The sequence below is a fragment of the Scomber scombrus genome, chromosome 14 (assembly GCF_963691925.1).
Source record: "Scomber scombrus chromosome 14, fScoSco1.1, whole genome shotgun sequence".
NCBI lineage: Eukaryota > Metazoa > Chordata > Actinopteri > Scombriformes > Scombridae > Scomber > Scomber scombrus.
Genome location: NC_084983.1, coordinates 12,269,696 through 12,289,136, shown reverse-complemented (window position 1 = coordinate 12,289,136; position 19,441 = coordinate 12,269,696). Strand labels below are relative to the sequence as shown.

General features: G+C 37.8%; 2 protein-coding genes across 2 annotated transcripts; both read left to right on the top strand.

Moving 5' to 3' along the window:
* The first annotated feature begins 902 nt into the window (after nucleotides 1-902).
* On the top strand, nucleotides 903-8,483 carry pdha1a (pyruvate dehydrogenase E1 subunit alpha 1a). The gene is made up of 11 exons (XM_062432483.1): nucleotides 903-1,004; nucleotides 2,607-2,675; nucleotides 2,760-2,933; nucleotides 3,213-3,339; nucleotides 3,505-3,596; nucleotides 4,129-4,221; nucleotides 4,490-4,645; nucleotides 5,065-5,136; nucleotides 5,227-5,294; nucleotides 6,058-6,166; nucleotides 6,723-8,483. Exons 1-11 carry the CDS (start codon nucleotides 957-959, stop codon nucleotides 6,885-6,887), a joined length of 1,173 nt encoding a protein of 390 aa, XP_062288467.1. The 5' UTR covers nucleotides 903-956; the 3' UTR covers nucleotides 6,888-8,483.
* Nucleotides 8,484-15,369: 6,886 nt separating this feature from the next.
* On the top strand, nucleotides 15,370-19,376 carry prdx4 (peroxiredoxin 4). Its single transcript, XM_062432484.1, has 7 exons — nucleotides 15,370-15,647; nucleotides 17,694-17,811; nucleotides 17,921-18,037; nucleotides 18,279-18,401; nucleotides 18,644-18,774; nucleotides 18,886-18,920; nucleotides 19,252-19,376. The coding sequence occupies exons 1-7, from the start codon at nucleotides 15,443-15,445 to the stop codon at nucleotides 19,300-19,302; spliced, it is 780 nt and encodes a 259-aa protein (XP_062288468.1). The 5' UTR covers nucleotides 15,370-15,442; the 3' UTR covers nucleotides 19,303-19,376.
* Nucleotides 19,377-19,441: the final 65 nt, after the last annotated feature.

The following is a 19,441-nucleotide window of genomic DNA, read 5'->3' as shown; positions in this document are numbered from 1 at the left end:
AACTTGTGACCCTATCTTTAAAATAAATTATAAATACTAATAAAAGAAAGCTTTTACATCACCATTTTGGATAACAGCTATCAAAATACAGTATGTGGCCATGGTAAAACTCTTTGCAGTGGGCCCCAACAACCCCCTTTCTTCCAAATCTCTGTGCTCTGAGTGAATGTGGCATTGTCTGTAAGTGCACCATCAACTAAAGTGCATGCTGCAGATTATGCATGCAGCTTTATTATATTTTGCCTGCAGTCCCTGAAATCAACATGTACCTGTTCTCCTGTGTTGAAATATAATCTACCCCAGGTTTATTGTGCACCACTTGGTTTGTGGTTATTCAGGAATGTGCATCGATATAATCTGAGGTAAAGGTTTAAAATTGAATTTGACATATAATCCCTCCACAACTTGGGTTGACGGTAATATGGACCTTATGACCTCACTTCATTTGATACTTTAGAGGTGGGTATTTCTTGTGCAAAAGTATTATTTAAAAATACCATTTCAGATAAATGTGACTTGTAAGTGCAAGGAAACTGTCGAACATGTGCTGACAAGTTGTACAGTCTCAGCATAGAGAGAGGAAGACTGAAGGGCAGAGTGGTAGATATGTGAAGGGGGTAGAGCATCAATCATCTGTTACAAGTTCAAAGGGATTTATTTAAATATTTTATTCACACTGTATCCAGAATATAACTTCCTTATATCATTTTTCTTTTGTTAGTTAGTTTTTGTTGTTTAAATTCATGATGTTACACACCCCAATACAGTGGGTGGCGGCATGCACTTTAATGTTGCTTTGTAGTTCGCCAGTTAAACGAAAGAAGAAGAAGAAGAAGAAGAAGAAGAAGAAGAAGAAGAAGCAAACGGCAGCGTAGAAGAAGAAAAGGAAGCGGGGCCGGAAGGACAGAGCCTGTCAGAAGGACGGATCGGTGCCGTGCAGCGCTAGCTCAGGAAAGATGTTGACCAATATCTCTAACGTCCTGAGGGCTTGCGCTCAGAGGAATGTAAGTACACCATTTTAAAGCTTTAGATGGTCTTAGACAAAAACTACACCAAAGTCTCCCTCCAAAAGCTCCCTAACGTTTACTCAATATGAAAGTGTCGCCGTTGTTCTGACCTTGTGATGCCCAATGATAGCTTGTTGGGCTAACATAGCTAAAGTCGCCATAAAAAAGCTCAACTCTAATATAGCTTCAGTTTCTTTATTTAACAAAGGCCCTTTAAGTGTATCTTAAACTTTATGTAGTTTGTCTCTGGTTTGCATTATTGACAGTTAGGGATACTCTTAACAAAACTGACAAGTCAGTCCAACTCAGTTTTGGCTCTATTGCACTTTTTATACATAATGGAAGCTCAAGGTGCTTTTAACATCAGAATAACATTAATTGGATAAAATCGTTAATTTTTCTATTAAACTCAAACTTAATCTTCTAATATTTGTAGTCCAGTTTGATGCCATAACCAAAAAAATGAATAACTCTACTTCAAAGCCATTTAATTGCATCGTTTTCAGAGTTAGCAGCTCAAATAGTCAGATAGGTCCTCTAATACCAAATCAAACACACACATTCACACACACACACACACACACACACACACACACACACACACACACACACACACACACAAAATAGAAATAGAATAGAGAGTGAAAAGAGTGCATTAGACATGCTTGTCAAGCTCATTTATTCTACTGGTAGTCCATTCTCATTCATTTTTCTATTAAACTCAAAGAGGTTTTGTTCCTTTTTTTCTTTATCTTCCAATATATGTAGTCCTGTTGATGTCATAACCAAGATAATTAATAAATGTACTTCAAAGCCATTTTATAGCATCTTTTTCTGAGTTGGTGGCTCAAATAGTCAGATAGGAGATAGGAGGACCCTAAACTGTGGGATGATTTAATACAATTAAACTTTGAAACTGTAAACAAGAGATTTTATCACAAAGGTATAATTTGCAAGACTGATGTTTCACATTTAACATCTTTTATCTCTCTACATTTGCAGTTTAAACAGATGTGCACATTTTTATCATCTGGAATTTACATCATAATGTTTGTCTGTTGAGCCATCCTTGAAAATGAAATACATGACAACCGTTTGTTTTGAGTTACAGCATTATTATTATTGGACTCTGTTCAGATTGTTCAGTTGGGCTCTGTTAATGTACTGTTACATACTTGTGTAAAGCAGTATGTTGTTTAAAGTGGCTTGAGTTGGATGTGCTTTTTTTTTTTCTTTAGTCCTTTTAACCAATATCTTTTCATGTGTTGTTGTGTCAGAAGATTTTACCCATCATTATGTCACACTAAACAGTTTCAGATTTGAGGTCTGGGTATTGAGCCTCACTATTCTTATTCTGTCTGTATCACAGACAAACAAAGTGTTAGCAAAAGCTATATAAAGTATTTTACACATATTTATTCTGTGATCAGACTGTTTCTGATTTTAAATCAAACTTTTTACACCATTTTATTGGGACAACATTATTTTTTAGCTGCTTGTGTTTAGACAACATTTTCAAATGATACCCAGCTCTACCAGATGTTGGCAAAAGCATATCTGTAATTTGTCTTTTCTTTATTGTCTTCTCTCCCTTGGCAGGGGGGCGCAGTGGTCATGTCAGCACGTACGTACGCTGACTTCACATCCCAGGCTACATTTGAAATAAAGGTATGCTTCAGGCACTAAGTTGCATGTTGTACTACACTGATCAATGTACATGTGAGTTATTTCCGAGTATATCCTTTCCTCTAGAAATGTGACGTCTACAAGATGGAAGAGACTCCAGCCACTGAGGTGGTTATGACTCGTGAGGAGGGTCTGCATTACTACCGCACCATGCAGATCATGAGGCGTATGGAGTTGAAGGCAGATCAGCTGTATAAGCAGAAGATCATCAGAGGATTCTGCCACTTGTATGATGGCCAGGTCGAGTATAGTAATAATTTCCTCCATCTATACAGTGAAATATGAGTGACAAGTGAACCCCAGGATTTATGTTTTCCACCATGAGATGTTGACACTCCAGCAAAAATATTAAGTGATATTATTTAAATGTTGTAGAGATCAAAGTACATTAAAAATATATTTATAAATACATGTCAGAAGAAAGTATTTTTTATTTATTAGGTTTCATTTTTAGAGAACATATCCACATTTGTAGGCCCACATCGTCATCATATCAAGCTGTTTGTTTTCTCCTCGTAGGAAGCCTGTGCAGTTGGTATTGAAGCATCAATTAATCTGTCAGACCACCTGATCACTGCGTACCGCTCCCACGGCTACACCTACACCAGAGGAGGGACTGTGAAGCAGATCATGGCAGAGCTCACAGGTGAGTCCACAATGTTGCAACAAAATCTCAGTGACATTTTCAGTCAATTAATTTTTTTCAACTCCTGATCACGATTGACTTTGAGACATATTATTCTCTGTTCCTCTTTCCCCTCTGATGTCTGACCTCCTCCATGTATGTTTTTATGTTGTCTGTAATTCGCAGGGCGAAGAGGTGGTATTGCGAAGGGCAAAGGAGGCTCTATGCACATGTACACTGACAACTTCTATGGAGGAAATGGAATTGTCGGAGCACAGGTATACCATTGAAGTTTAGTGGCAGGCTGTTGTGCTTCTTGTGCCTTGTGGTGTCTGAACTCAGCCATCCTGTGGGCCCATTTATGAAAGGAGTGACAATAAGACTTGAAAGTACTGACTCACAAGTTGTAGTTGTTGTGTAAACATAAATCTACATGTGCTACCAGTATGTTTTCCGTTTGGTGTGTTTGGGAAAGGTTTTGTACAGGCTGTAGTAAATGCAACCTAAGGAAAGTGACACTAGTCATAAATATGGTTATCTAAGTAATAATATAATAAATATTCTAGCAAGAAATAAGAAAGAACAAAATGCTCTGAGAAATTCTTGATGTGATCTGTTTTCTAATGCTGTGAGATGCCAAACTCAAAGCATGAGACACCACCAAGACATTGTTATTCGTGACAGTAAGTTATCAAACTTGGCTGGACTAAACTAGAAAGGCATTATAGAAATGAATAAATCAATAACAATTTTTGGGGATTTTCAAAAAGTTATATGTACAGTAACATCACTTCTCTGACTTCTCCTCAGGTCCCCTTGGGTGCTGGTGTGGCTCTGGCCTGCAAGTTTAAGGAAAACAACCAACTGTGTGTCTGTCTCTATGGTGACGGTGCCGCCAACCAGGTATGAGACAGAAATCACAGTGGTTTTGGTCTAGCTTTGTTTAATTACTAGATGTCTTTGAGATTAATAACAACTTCATTCAAAAGTAGGTACTCGCCAAAAAGCAAACTATCCCTAAGTTAACATATTGAAATTAAACACTTCTTGAAATGTCTATCTAAGACCTTAAATATGTAAACTTATTGTAGTTTTAATATAAGCTAACATGGTCTTTAAAAAAAATAATTTCCTTTTGCCACATTAAGAAATCTTTTTGTGAATTTCACAGGGTCAAATCTTTGAGACCTACAACATGGCAGCACTTTGGAAGTTGCCTCTCATCTTCGTCTGTGAGAACAACAGGTATGGTATGGGTACATCGGTGGAGCGAGCTGCAGCCAGCACGGACTACTACAAGAGAGGAGAATTCATTCCTGGTCTCAGGGTACTGTTCTTACTCATGTCTTTAAACCTTTTTTCATAAAATAAAATCAACCGTGCAATAGATTTCATGTAGGTATTGTAACTTTGTTATTGCATAGGTATAATCATCATAACAATGCTTAGGAGAAGATCGACCAAAGTAATGAAATGCATAAATATTACAACTCATAAAATCTTTTATGTAACTTTCAGCCAGAAAGAGTACACATGTATTACTCAAACTTTTTCTTCAAACTTACGATAGAAAAGAAGTGCATTACTGATTAATTTTGTCCACCAAGTAATGGCTGTGTGTTGGTGGCATGAAATTTGATAAGAAAGTGTTTGTTAGTGGTCCTTTTGCTGTCATTAAGTAAGATTATGCATTTGATGAAAAAGAGGTTTGTTCAATGAGAAATGGGATATTGTTATTGTGTGCAGGTGGATGGGATGGATATTCTCTGTGTTCGGGAAGCAACTAGGGTTGCAGCTGAGCACTGCCGCGCTGGGAAGGTACGTTTAAATACATTGAATGATATTAGTCAGAAAATATATTTCTCCTCTTCTGCTTAACTAAGTTATTTTTGTTCTGTCTTTCTTCAGGGTCCTGTTCTCATGGAGCTCCAGACCTACCGCTATCATGGACACAGTATGAGTGACCCTGGTGTCAGGTAAATGCTCCCTTCGGTTCTTATCTAAATGACCTTTTTTCTTTCCATTAAAATTTTAGCTGTAACTGATTATTCTTTCTTAATAATCATGTTTAACACAGTCTCTATGTGAACAGTGGTTCTCAAACTTTGATGACCCCTAAACTGACACAAATTACACCATGGACCCCTATTTGATCCCAGGGTCCCCCATTGGATAAGATTTCTTACAGAAACAGTCATACATTCTGTCATTGTGTTATGTATGGAATGAATTACAGTGAAAATAAATGATTCCCCTTTTTGCTGGAGCCCTGGGGGTCCCTGGACCCCACTTTGAGAACCACTGTACTACAAGATATTTTTTATAATAATACTCTAACCTCCAAATATTATTCTCCCTGTGCTGCTGCCCCTTGCCTCTACCATTGTCCCACAGTAGTCTGTTACTCTCCTTCCTGCTGTAGTGGCCCTGATCACAGTGTAGGGATGGACTGAACACAGACACTAATACTGGTGTTGGTTGTAGCCTACTAATGGCACGCTTCAATTGATACTGGAGGAATTTCTCAAAGTTCTGATAAGAAACGTAAACACATCAGAAATCATGTTATCTTAATGTTAACAGTGGTTAGTAAAACTACTGTGATGTTTGGCATCAAGATTTTCAAATACTTAAATTTACTTGGATTTGATTTCAGCTATAAAAATGTTTTATATTTATATATATATAAAGTATTAGTGCATCCCTACAACATCCCTGCACCAATCTCTCCCCTCTCAGCTACCGCACACGTGAGGAGATCCAGGAGGTCCGCAGCAAGAGTGATCCTATCTCCCTGCTGAAGGACCGCATGCTCAGCAACAACATGGCCAGCGTGGAGGAGCTCAAGGTAGCAAATATATTCAGTAGAAAATGCACATAATATAAGAAATGTATACCTTTTTATCATCATTTTCAAATAAGTATTGAGATCCTATTGTCATGATCCATAATGACATCCTCCAAGTGCACAATACCAAGCCTTCAGCTGTTTGGGCACAGTGTTTGTGATTAGGGACTATTATACAACTTTGATATTTCTGCACAAAGAAGCTGGAAAATGTACATGAATTGTGCTGAACCCTTATTTGTGGTTAAGGGTATTGTTACAAAGTGCACACACAAAAATGCTGTTTTTTAACCACAAGAGAATGCAGGTCTCAGTAATGCAGATGACAATCTATAGATGGTGACAAATCTGTTACAGCACGACACATTTTTCTCTGCTAAGTATTATATGAATTAATGTTCTGTTAAAAGTGTCCCCCAAAACTTCCTTTTGCTATGTATTTCCTCTTATTCCTTGCTATATATCTATTTTTATTTATTTTGTAATTCCATTCATATATATTACTTTACGCTACTTGATTGGTTGTACAAATGTGTTTCATGTGTTGTGTCTGTAGGAGATTGATATTGAGGTGAGGAAGGAAATTGAAGAGGCTGCTCAGTATGCCACCACAGATCCTGAACCCCCACTGGAAGAATTGTGCAACCACATCTTCGCCAACAACCCACCAATGGAGGTGCGCGGCACAAGCCCATGGTCCAAGCTGAAGTCTGTTAGCTAAAGTTTTTTCATGACCTCACACACTCTTTATAATGTATACCTCCCTTGCCACTACACATACACACACATCATATATTGTGCCTCAGACCCAGAGCTTAAATTTCAGCACTGTACATTGAAACAGCTGGGGCCATGTTCGCAAAGATGTCCAGAAAATAAAACAATTGACAAGAATATTAAATGGATAAACCTTTTTTTTTTTTTTTAAATGTGTGCTAATTATCTTGTTAGTTCCCCCTCTTTACATTATTACTGTTGACACCAGACAACAGTGCTCTTTGGTCTACCTTCAGAAAAAACATTTACTGCCATTCATTTTTGCAGGTTAACTACATAAATTATTACAGTTAACACAAAGCCTTACAGACTATTATAAATTAATAAGCACTTAACTTTTAACTTCTGAAGGTTTATAGAAAATCCGGCCCCAGGTGAATATATTTGGTAGATCCTAAATTTGAGTGTTGGATAGATTTGATTACCTCGGGTTACTTTTGAGGCTTATCCTTGCTCATCTCAATAAGCGACCGACCTGTAAAAAAAATGGCTTTGTACTCTTTATACTTAAGTGTACACGATAAATCATTCAATTGGGGTAATCGGCTCTTGCCATTTTTTTTTTTTTTTATCCCATTTTACAGGCAACACAAACAGGCAGCAACTTAAAGACAAACATTCTTGTGACTGTTGTTGCCATCAATATGTCTCTGCATATGTTGCTTTCAATATACTGTATGTAAGAAAGAAAGGATTTCCAAGGGAAAGGTTTGAAAAAAATTAACATTTATCTTGCCAAACCAAACATGTGCCTGGCAGATCTGGTCCTGTTTAGAAGAAGAAAGAGTCGTCTCATGTTTGTGTCACACTAGAAGCTGAGCAGCTAATTCGATGCATCTAGATGTTCGAAGATGCCTTCAGACTGTGTTTACATTCAGTTGGTTATTTTGCAGGTGCATTTCTGAGTTTCATGTCGCAAACATCGACAGTTCATTTATATTTATTTGGAGAAGCTCTTGAATGGTATATTTATTATCCTAAACAGTTACGTTCAAAATGACCACAAGCTCAACCGTCTGTTGCCTGCAGTGAACATAAACACAATGCATTCATCAGCAAAGTTTCACTATTCACATTCATATTCCAATCAAAGAAAGATGTTGGGTTAACTATTGTTGGGGCGGTAGCTTTATGTGCTACTTATGTTGTATTGCTAAAAAGGTGTTTTGGGATTGTAACATATCAGCAGTGATACATTATCAGTTCAAATGTATAGGGATACATGGACACTTTAAATTTCAGTCATTAAATATCTGTCATTGGTTTTCTTTTTCGTTATTGGTATTCATAAAAAGTGTAACTATGCTTGTAACTCCTTTTGAAGGGTACCAGAAGGGAAGGGTCTTTTCTCTGTATGTGAAAAGTATTTAATCAAATAAGAAGACTGACTTAAATTTAAAATGTCATTACTTGTCTTACCATTGCTGAATATACAGTCTGGGTATTGGTAAACTGTTACATTGAAGCAGGCAGATGATGCAAGGAAACACTCCATGGACTGGTTTTATGTGAGCGCCATTGTAATAAAGTCTGTCAGGTACTGTCTTTGTCCTCTTTGTCTGTACAGATGTTGAGAAAATTGTGCAAAACAGGATAGTGTAATTCATTGAGTAGTGGCCAATGCACATTACATTTTCAGCAAATTAATTATGGCTGTATAAATAGTACATGGCTTTCAACTTATTTCTTAATCTTATCAGGGCCATGCCATTTCAGTTTTTGGGGGTCTTTATTTTTATTTTTGTTCTTTAATGCTGCTTATGTCAACCACAGTTCTTCTGGCTCAGCGAGGGTAACGACTCTCACGACTATGACTTCAGGAACTGAGTAAAGTCATTAGTAAACTATTGAGTCTCGTATAATTAAGTTGTTACACACCCCTGATCAAGCCAACATTCTTAAAACTGATATTTGGCTGATTTGTCAACTCATTGACGGAATAAAAATAACATGCCTTTTCTTTTTTACCCTGTAATAATAGACACGGACAGGAAAGACAGTGGTATGTAGCCATGTATGTTTTGGTTTTATTTGCCTGTTTTGAGATAAAGGTCTCTAAGACCAACATTTGAAATTCACTGAGATAAATCTATTAGGTGACAACTACTTATTTGCAAAGTATATGGTGTAACCCAACTTATCACTTTGTACAAATGTTTGTTAAAGGCTGTTGCACAATTAACTTCTTTGGTTTTATTTCAGTCCTTTACAGTTGGTTCAGAGGGTTTATCAGTCTTGCAACAGGTTATTTCTACATAATTAGACACCATCAGCTGACTTACATCAAATTAATTTATGTTCTTAATATTCTGCTGAGTGTTAATATGGGATGGCCAAGAATTCAGGTGGTTCCTTGTTTGTAACCTCTATTAAGAATATGTATTTGGTATACTGTATTATTCCAAATGACAGGGTATAACTTTGTTTTTACAATTACAGCAGATGAAAATAACTAGCTGAACTGCTTTTTATTTCACATCCCATTAATAAGTCCCACATGCACAAATACACCACTTTTTTGACGTGAGAAATTGCATTATCAGGCAATTTAATGCTTGAACAAAAAAATAATATATATATATATATATATATAAATTAATATTTGCATATTGCATACTACATATTTTCCTAACCTGTATGTTAGGTGTGGGAGCTAACCAGACCAGAAAACTTCAGTGTGACATAATGAGCATTAGTTGCGATGTACTTCCAGATGTTGAACATCGTCTCCAACATATTGAGGACATGCGCTCACAGAAATGTAAGTGCTCTTGTTAATATGAAATATCAGTTCACATTCATGTTCCAAATGTGTCGGAAGTTTTTATTCAACTTTTATGGTCATTTTTTAAGGCTGTAGTTTGTAATGTAAAATAATAAATATTGACAGAAGCTGAAATTTCTTAATCTGATTGTTTTAGCTTATTTTTTTATGTATCTGTAAATGACTGCTAACAGATAACAGATAACACACAAAAACACTAAACATAATACAACAAAAACAGAACATGAAACAGTATATGAGTATGGATATCAGCCAGACATTTGTCAGTTGGATTAAATTGTTTCACAAAGATCCCAAGTCAAGAGATAGAGTCGATGGTAATTGTTGTACATTTTTTAGAATTTGGAATAAGGACACAGCAATCTGACTCATGCATCTACACTATTTAATTCTAACATTTCATTTAAAGAAAAATATAAGAATTATATGGTAAATGGTAAAGAAAGTACAAAGGGAATTAAAAAGATTTTATTTTGCACAAAGCTCAAAGAGAGCTTTTGGTGGTAGAAACAGTATGTAATATGAAACAAATTAAAAGCAAATTAATAGTCATTATTGAAAATCTGTCTATTTCAACTTCTATAGTTTGATGCTTAAATACACTATTTTATTCTTGTTCACATCTCAGTGCATGTATTTTTTGCTGACAATAAACTACTGTATATTCCTCTGATCTTTTCATATAAAATATATTATACATAAACTAAATCTGATAATGTTGAATATATATTTATATGACACACACAAACACACACACACCAAAGAGAATGTTCTATCGTGACATCACACCTAGTTATGACATTTCAAAGAACAGTCTTCATTCTATAACTCCACAATCACTTGTCAGTCAGATATTTGTTGATCAAACTGAGAGAAAGTACTCATGGTCACAAAACATCAAACATGTTCCATCACTTCTGTAAGTGGATCCAGAAGAAGAACAATGATGATGATGTAAGTAACCAACTCAACAAAGTTTTCCATGGTTGCATACAGAGCATTGCTCTAAAAATATTGCCGAAAAGTATCATCATCTTGTCCAGAATTGAATCAAGCCAGATTAACTCATTTGATTATTTCCAATTCACTCAATTATGGTTTCTTTTTTGTTTTGTTTTTTGCAGCATACTGGGTGCCAAAGTAGACAGGGGAACCCTGATGGCTTCACCAGTGAGTCTAGGGTCCTGGACATACAGAGAGTGTTGCTTCTACATGCAGAAAGGCTATACACTCTGGAGAAAGCACGAAATGATGCTGTTATGGAGAAACTGGGACTCTCCGGGCAAGATCACACCCAGCCCGCACCTCAACCACCAGCTGCTTGTAGAAGGAACTCAAAATCCTCTCTAAGGAGGAGACTCAGCCCTCTTCTGAATGTGGAGCATCTCAACCAGAACCGCAGGAGTCCTAAAAGTATGAATGAGGAGGAGGACTCTTTCTGGGAGGAGGTCCCTCATGGCAGAGACACAAGCCCACCTGCCTCCATCAGCTCACATTTGAGCCCTACTCCTCCTTCTCCTCAAGCAAAACCCCTAACCAGGACAAGAATGTCTCGTCTCCCTGTTTTTTCCTTTGCAGCAGGTAAGTCCTATCAAGACATATTGTTGAATAGGGAAGGCTTTCTCTTATGGGAACTCCTGTTGTGGGTAACCATATGATATGGAAATATATGTTATGATTTGAATCAAGTAAATTGTTACAAATTTGAGTGATTTGTTTTTTGTTTTTTTCTGTTCATTTCAACAGACAAGGAGGTAACCAATGGATTCAGACTCCAGTCGGCTAAAAAGAAAGTTAAGGCTATTGAGGAAACTCTGGGGCGCCTCCAACACAGCTCCATCCTTTCACCTCTTCCCCCAGCGGCTACCAGGAAGATCCCTGCAAAGGTGCTTTTGGCTCCACGAGAGTCGTCCACAATGGCACTTTTGGCTACAACTCCTCCAAAAGTTCCCCAAAACAAAAAAGGAGGTTCTCAATCTGGGAAATCTCTGCACCCTGCAAAGGCTACCAATGGAGCTGGTGAGTTCCTCTATACACATCTTAAATAATTATGAAGTTTTTGTAAAGAGTTACAGTAACTACAGGAAGTGCAATGCTTTTAATAAAAACAAAGTTGAGTAAAGTGCATTTTTCTGTTTACCAGGCAAGAAGACCACCAGTGACCGCCTCCCGACTGTGAAGGCCGAAAAAGATGAGCTTCAGCCACCGAGTAATCCTGTGGAGAGCCTGTCTCTCTCCTTTCAGCTGCTCTCCTCAGACGACTGGTAATATGCTGATACAGCCGTCTGTACTGAATCTTATGTCAGGGTATTCCATTGCAGCTAGTTAGTTTGACATGAAACCTGTCTCTGAAGTCTTAATTTCTGGTTTGATATATCAGTTTACCCTGCCAACAGCTATTTTACTGAACTTTAGTGTGCACCCAGTAAACATTGTGAGCTGTAAATTGTATCAGTTATGTAAAACTTAGCATAAAGCATACAGTTGCACTTAATTATACTTAACTTTCAAACCGAGAAACATTTGAGGTAATATTTTAAACTGCAGGTGTATTAGGGTTATTTATGTTCTTCCTGAAGTGCCATGTCATGTAAACATACAGGATAAAGAAAATGGAGGGCTTGAAGACACTTCAAGCTCTGGCTAGGTACCAACCGGAGACCCTGAAGACCAAACTCCATGAAGTGTGTCTTGTCCTCATAGAGGAGGTATTAAAGCCAATTTAATTGTTGTCTCATCTTTGCCTTTTTTGTGTTTCATACAGTTGTCATGTGTCTTTGAATGTGCACACTGCTGATAATGTTTATTCTCACTATACAGGTGAATAACCTGCGCTCTACAGTGTCCTGTGCAGCAATAAACACCTTAGCTGATCTATTTCTTCACTTCCAAAAGACAATTGACCCTGAGGTGGAGGGAACAGGCCGAGCCTTGCTGTTGAAACTGGCACAAACTACAAATGCCTTTATTCATCAGCAGGCCAATCTTGCACTGGATGCCATGGTGGAAAACTGCAGCTATGGCCGGATTGTGAGCACTCTGTTGAACGCAGGGCTGAGGTAAGAGGGGAGAATAAGTACCATCTATTTTATTGGCAAAGCATACTGATTAATGAAATTATAAGAAACTTGATGTGTTTGTCTCATATTCCCATATCTGTGTCCTTCCTCAGCCACCGTTGTGTTGCAGTAAGAGCGAGCATGGCACAACACCTGCATCAGCTGGCTGATAGTCATGGAGTGGCTCATGTCATGACAGCAGGGAAATTCTACATAAAGCGATTTTTCATTGCTGTCTCCAAAATGTCTGTGGATGGTGCACCAGAAGTGAGGTGGGTCATCAAGTTTTATATGTGTACTTAACAAGTTTACTCTTGTTTTGAGCATTGCGCTAAATAGGAAATATGTGCCCTACAGGCATCATGGACAAATAATCCTCCAGGAACTGGCTTTCCACAATGATTTTCTGAGCCTATGGACAAGTATCATCCCAGAAAAGGATCGATTAACCCTGAACAAGATCTTGAAAGCCAAGAGGTAAATTTGGAAGAGATCTCCAATATTGTAATATCTCATACATATGTATGAGATATTACAATTCAAGTCCAGCATGGCCTGCAATTTTCTGTCCCAGCTGCTAGTTATGCTGCCATAGGCCTCGACTGCAGAGAGACTTCCCATGATGCACTGAATTCCTCTCTCCTCCTCCCCCTCACCATTAATAGACAGTTATCTACCATTAATGCATGTTACTAATTTGACATCTTTCTCATCGCACAGATTGCTGTAAATCCTGGCTTTCATCAACTGTGGCCCTGAGATAAATAAATTGGACCAGGTTTGATATAGAGACTGACACGGCCTCTCTTTTGGACAAACAAAACCTACATTAACATTCCACAAAGACTCAATGTGACAGAACTACATAAAAAGTAACACAAGACAGATCTTGGTGTCTCCTTCAGACGTCAGGACTGATTGAAGAAATGCACTCTCCTTTTTACCATCAGATGAAAATTAATGTTAAAACTTATACATATACATCTTGATCAATAATATTGCTTTAAACACAATATCAATTACTTGTATCAATATCAGTTACTTAAGAAACTTACATTACAGCCATCACAGATAAATGGGTATTTGACAAACTGTCTTTATTCTTTCTTTTTTCATAAGCAAAACTGTTGGTATGAGTATGTTTACCTAATGCAAGGAAATGTTACATTGATGTTATGTTTAAATTATGATTACAATCAATTATCTAACATGAATGGTAGAATAACAATGTATTATGCTTTATCATATGAATTATTTTCAGGTTTTAATGAATGAAGCTTTTGCGGTAAAACTGGAAATTAGATCCTCAGCAGTGAGATAAAGTAGCTGGGATGATTCTGATTGGCTGACACACAGTTCTCCCCAGGGAGGAAACCAGCCTGCACCACTGGACTCTCTTCACTCTTGTTCACTCTTACTCTTTTTTAGCCTTTTTCGTTATTCTTCTCCTTAATTATTTTGCGCGCCAATCTTTATTCTTACTTAGTTTTTGCAATCTTTTATCACACAGAAAAAAAGCCCTGAGAGTAAGCAAGTCACATGAAGTTTTCATTCAGCTTGTTTTTGACAATTTTTTCGTTTTGACGTGTGGCCAACACTGAGTTCTCTGAAAAGTTATTAAACAGTGAACAAGTTAAATTGGACTTTTTTCCTCCATCTGTCATCAACCTACAAGAACTTTTCAACAGACGCAAACTCTGTCAACCCTACAACACATCAGAACCGAGAAGGACAAAGTCTGCAGGCTGGCTTAACAAGGCTGAGAAGGCAGTCTGACCGGACCATCCTCACAGCATCCCACTCAGGACCGGTGACGCTCTCTGAGGACTTCCACTTAGTGTGCTGTGTGGTTCTGAAGGACGGATAGCTGAGGCCCTCCAACCATCGGTGACAGATCCAAATATTGCATCAATCATGGGTTGATGTCAGATGAGTTATTAAAATTGTCTTTAAAAGTAAAACTAAGTAAAACGTATATGTTTCTTAGCTTCCAACAAATTGTAGATCCTTCATTAAATTCACCATTCACCATCATCATGCCGCTATATTGAGTAACAATCTGTTGAATTCATATTAAAATTAATAATAATAACAATAATAATAATAATAATAATAATAATAATAATAGGTATGATTTATACAGCGCCTTTCACAAACCCAAGGGCGCTTTACAATGGATATATTGTACTGCAAGTTCATCATCAAATGTATTAGTAGTTGTTAGTTAATAAAATCCTTAAAATGTACTCAGGTTGTTGTGTGTGTATTTTTTGAAGTGATACAGTGGATCAATTGAACCATAGAACCACAGATTCAGAAAATTTGAGACTGATTTGTCAAAGGTATTGATTTATTAAAATTCATTCATTTTTCCTCCTAAGAAGTTGGTGCCACTGACTCAAGTGCTTATTAATACAATTCCATATTTCGCTCCATTGTTTTTAGCCATACTGGTATCATTATTGTCATGGGAGAAGATTTCGTTCAATGAAATAGGTATCATTAGCTAATTAGCTCCAGAAGGTGGCAGTAATGCAACAACATACACGCAGCTGCTGTAAAACTTGAATAAAGAAGAAGAAGGGGAGGAAGACGGCCCCTCGAATCCCTGGCAGAAAGAGTTAAACACATACGTGCTCTCAAAGGGACGGCACTATGGAGATTTTGGTTAATGCAAAGAAGGAGCTTTTCTGCGCGCTGTGCGCTTCTCTCCTGCTCCTCTCCTGGGTCACATCTGCAGAGGAAGGCGCTCAAGTGAAAAACTCCCAGTGTCACAACTACGCGGGAGGACACGTCTATCCAGGAGAGGCTTCCCGTGTTCCTGTGTCCGACCATTCCCTGCACCTCAGCAAAGCCAAAAGTGAGTTCATGGCCGGATTTCATCCATAAGTGTCAAATAAGCATTTACAGAGTGAAAGTGCGCAGTGATTTTCTTGTCTTCCGCCTCCTGAAGACGCACCAGATGCTGCAGCTCCAGCATGGTGCTTCTACTGTCAGGACAATAGAAACAAACTGTCAGGCTCTGTCTGCAGCTTGTAGTATAGTCTGAGTGGTTGTTTCTCATGGATTATTTCACGTGTGACAGTTTAAGAGGTTGAAGTGATTTACACATTAGGCCTAACTTTTAATCAGATGTTTTTTGTAGGACACGTCATTCAATGAAATTCATTGGATTGTGTACCTCCCTCCGCCCCCTCAGCACATGACGGTGTGAGTCAATAACACTGGTGAATGCACGCATGTTGTCACCTGGTGGTGATAGAAAATAACTGAAACACTTGGAAACTATTAGAGGCATTCATTATACTCCATATAATACAGGCCATATAATATAGTCTTGTAAACAAATTGGGGGCTCTGTTCCTCTGCAGTTTTTTTCTGTTTGTCATGTGTCATCATAAGTTTTGAGACTTTACCCTATGCCTTTGTGCGCTAGCAGCCACTGGCCCATACTTACAGTGCATTACCCACTGTGTCTGAGACAAATATAGTGCAAAATGACACAAGCGTACATACATCAGACCCAGGACAACTGCACTCATTATCTTGCTGTAGGATGAACCCCTGACCAACTACGTGCATACCAGAGGGTTCTGCATGGCGCTGCAGAATGCTGTGGTTGCCCTGGATCCAGAAAAACAGCCCCAGACCATCACGCTTCCTCTTCCATATTTGACAGTTAATGTCACACACTGAGTAACCATCCCTTCGTCTACTCGACGGCGTACAAAACTCCTGCGTGATGAACAGAATATTTTACATTTTGATTCATCAGTCCATAACACAGTAACAGTCTTCAGTAGTCCATTGGCAGTGTTTCATGGCCCAGGCAAGCCTCTTCTTCTTATTCTGATGTCCTAGTAATGGCTTTCTTGCTGCAACTCAACCTGTCAAACCTGCAACTCGGTCTTCTCTTCACAGTTCAAACTGAGACTTGCTTACTACGACCACTATGAAGCTGTGCTTGAAGCTGTTTACCTGTGAGGTGCCTATCACGCAGCTGTTGACTCTCAGAAACTTGTCTTCTGACTCTGTTGTGCCTTTGGGTCTGCCAGACCTCTTCCTTTCAGAGTTTCCTCCAGTTTCTGAGAGCTTTTTGAAGGAAACTGTACTCAATGACACCTTGACTTTCTGTGCAATTTCCCTGTAGGAAAGACTTACATTTTTAAGTGTTTTTGTATAATTTTCAGTTTTGGGTAACCTTACCTCTGGCAGTTCACCACTTACCTTTGTACCATTTCAAGCTATTCATTGGACTTGAACTGCTTGAATTTCAATAAAAAACTCGAAAAATTGGGGTGTTCTAAAACTTTTGACCGGTAGTGTATGAAATATTGATCATTATGGTTGATGCAAATGCAGAATAAAATGCAAATAAAAACACTGTAATGGAAAGAAATAAAGAAATAGAGATGAGGTGAAACATTAATAATTTAAAGTACCTCCTAAGAATTATGTTGGATGTGTACATTTATCAGTTTTTAGACCATACAGTTGTTAAAGTTAAATAGGACTGAAACTAATGTTTCTTTTTAATTTTGATTCATCTAATATTATCTCGATTAATCAATCAGGAGAAGGTGAAAAGGGGGGGACATCCTCAAATGTTGTTTTGTCCCAACCAAACCTCCATAAACCAAAGATTACAGTTAGTTTCCTATAGTGGAAGACTTAAGAATCTCGAACCACAATAAAATGACTTTTGATTATCAAAAGTGTCAAAATACTTAAGGTTATGAGTCTCAGTATGGCATTTAAAAGGTAAAGCACTATTATAATCTTTCATTTATCCCGTGGACATTTTTTAATACATCCTGTATATTACATTCTGTTATTTGCAGTAATCAAAAGCTTGTAGAATTCCTGGATTGAGAAATCTTTGTATTTTTCTTTCTACTCTGTCCAGTTTCAAAGCCGGCACCACCCTTTGAAGGAACAGCAGTCATCAATGGTGAATTCAAGGAGCTGAAACTGTCCGACTACAGAGGCAAATATCTGGTCTTCTTCTTCTATCCCCTTGACTTGTGAGTAACATCTGAGACACACATTATACAACCACTTCATTTAAGTTGTTGGGACTGCAGCACGAAAGAGTATATTCTTCTCTAAGTGTGTTTGTTGTGTCGTTTGCAGCACGTTTGTCTGCCCCACTGAGATCATTGCATTCAGCGATCGTGTGCATGAGTTTCAGGCCATCCAAACAGACGTGGTTGCCTGCTCTGTGGACTCCCAGTTCACCCATCTGGCCTGGTAAGACTGCTGTGCCCATTACACCCACAAATCAGTCTTAACAACAGACTTCCAATAATCAACACTGAAGTGAAATAATTATCCAAATTCTTTTTGGATTTCAGTAAATACATTTTTGGGATTCATGAGGTGTTTTATTTCATTTCTGAAGGCGAGTGTGGGTTTTATTTGTTTTTGGTCATTCTTGTAAACACAACAGTTACAGAGCTTTGTTTTTCTCACCATTTCTTATTTTTAACAGGATCAATACACCCAGGAAGCAGGGTGGACTTGGACCAATGAAAATCCCCCTATTGTCTGACCTCACTCACCAGATCTCAAAGGACTATGGAGTTTACCTGGAGGACCAGGGACACACACTAAGGTACAGCTTCACTTTTAAATTCCTGGACATTATCAAAGTTTTTTATCAACTCAATGGAACATGTCTTGTAATATAACACTAACATAATTCTGAACTGATTTAGCATTTTGAATTAATTCAATTCATGGGACTCACATTTGATTTGTGAGCAAATGTGCTTCATAAATCATAAGTTACTGTGTATTTTAACAACCACAATAACATTAAGTCCTGCTTGTGTTCAACTTGTCTGTCTCTTTCAGGGGACTCTTCATCATTGATGACAAAGGCATTCTGAGGCAGATCACTATGAATGATCTTCCAGTGGGAAGATCTGTGGATGAGACTCTTCGGCTAGTCCAGGCATTCCAGTACACTGACAAACATGGAGAAGGTACAAAAATCTCTTCTGCTTTAAATTTTAAAATACTCAGATGCTAACATCTGGTCAGTGAACTCTTTGTTTTTCTTAAAGTGCTGACTGGAATTATGTCATTTTTCACAGTGTGTCCAGCAGGATGGAAGCCAGGCAGTGACACAGTGAGTATTGCTGGAGCTGTGAATAATCTGGATGCTTTGTCACTAACTAGTGTTGTCTTACTGCAGACAGAAATTCCCATACAGGGTACCATGTATGCATATGTAAATTATTGAATTATGTATTAAGGTTAGGACAATATTTGTAAATGCACTAACTGTGTACAGCTAGGAAAATATTGCTCTTTAAACAGATTTAACACTAGTAAATTAAGCAATAGTGGACTAGTTTGTTGTCAGGAATCTACATCAGTCACAGTGTGATTTAGAGCTTATTTCATTTTATCATAAGAAATATTTATTTTGCACTAATATAATCTATTCTTTCCCACAGATCATCCCCGACCCTTCAGGCAAGCTGAAATATTTTGATAAACTGAACTGATTTGAGTCTCTGTTTTCCCAGAGTCTGTGAAATCCACTACTTACTGAAAGTTCAAATAAAATGTGTTTTCTTAAGATTCTGTCCATCTGTTCCTAACGATTCAACTAAGTGAATGACAGCACATTCTTGCTCTCTTAAA

What these genes read in the sequence shown, in the direction of transcription:
- pdha1a (XM_062432483.1), top strand. Translation starts at nt 957, where the DNA reads ATGTTGACCAATATCTCTAACGTCCTGAGGGCTTGCGCTCAGAGGAAT. An exon ending in GGGCTTGCGCTCAGAGGAAT is followed by an intron (nt 1,005 to 2,606) that starts GTAAGTACACCA and finishes CTCCCTTGGCAG; the next exon opens with GGGGGCGCAGTGGTCATGTC. An exon ending in ATGGAATTGTCGGAGCACAG is followed by an intron (nt 3,597 to 4,128) that starts GTATACCATTGA and finishes ACTTCTCCTCAG; the next exon opens with GTCCCCTTGGGTGCTGGTGT.
- prdx4 (XM_062432484.1), top strand. Translation starts at nt 15,443, where the DNA reads ATGGAGATTTTGGTTAATGCAAAGAAGGAGCTTTTCTGCGCGCTGTGC. An exon ending in GCACCTCAGCAAAGCCAAAA is followed by an intron (nt 15,648 to 17,693) that starts GTGAGTTCATGG and finishes TACTCTGTCCAG; the next exon opens with TTTCAAAGCCGGCACCACCC. An exon ending in GACCAGGGACACACACTAAG is followed by an intron (nt 18,402 to 18,643) that starts GTACAGCTTCAC and finishes TGTCTCTTTCAG; the next exon opens with GGGACTCTTCATCATTGATG.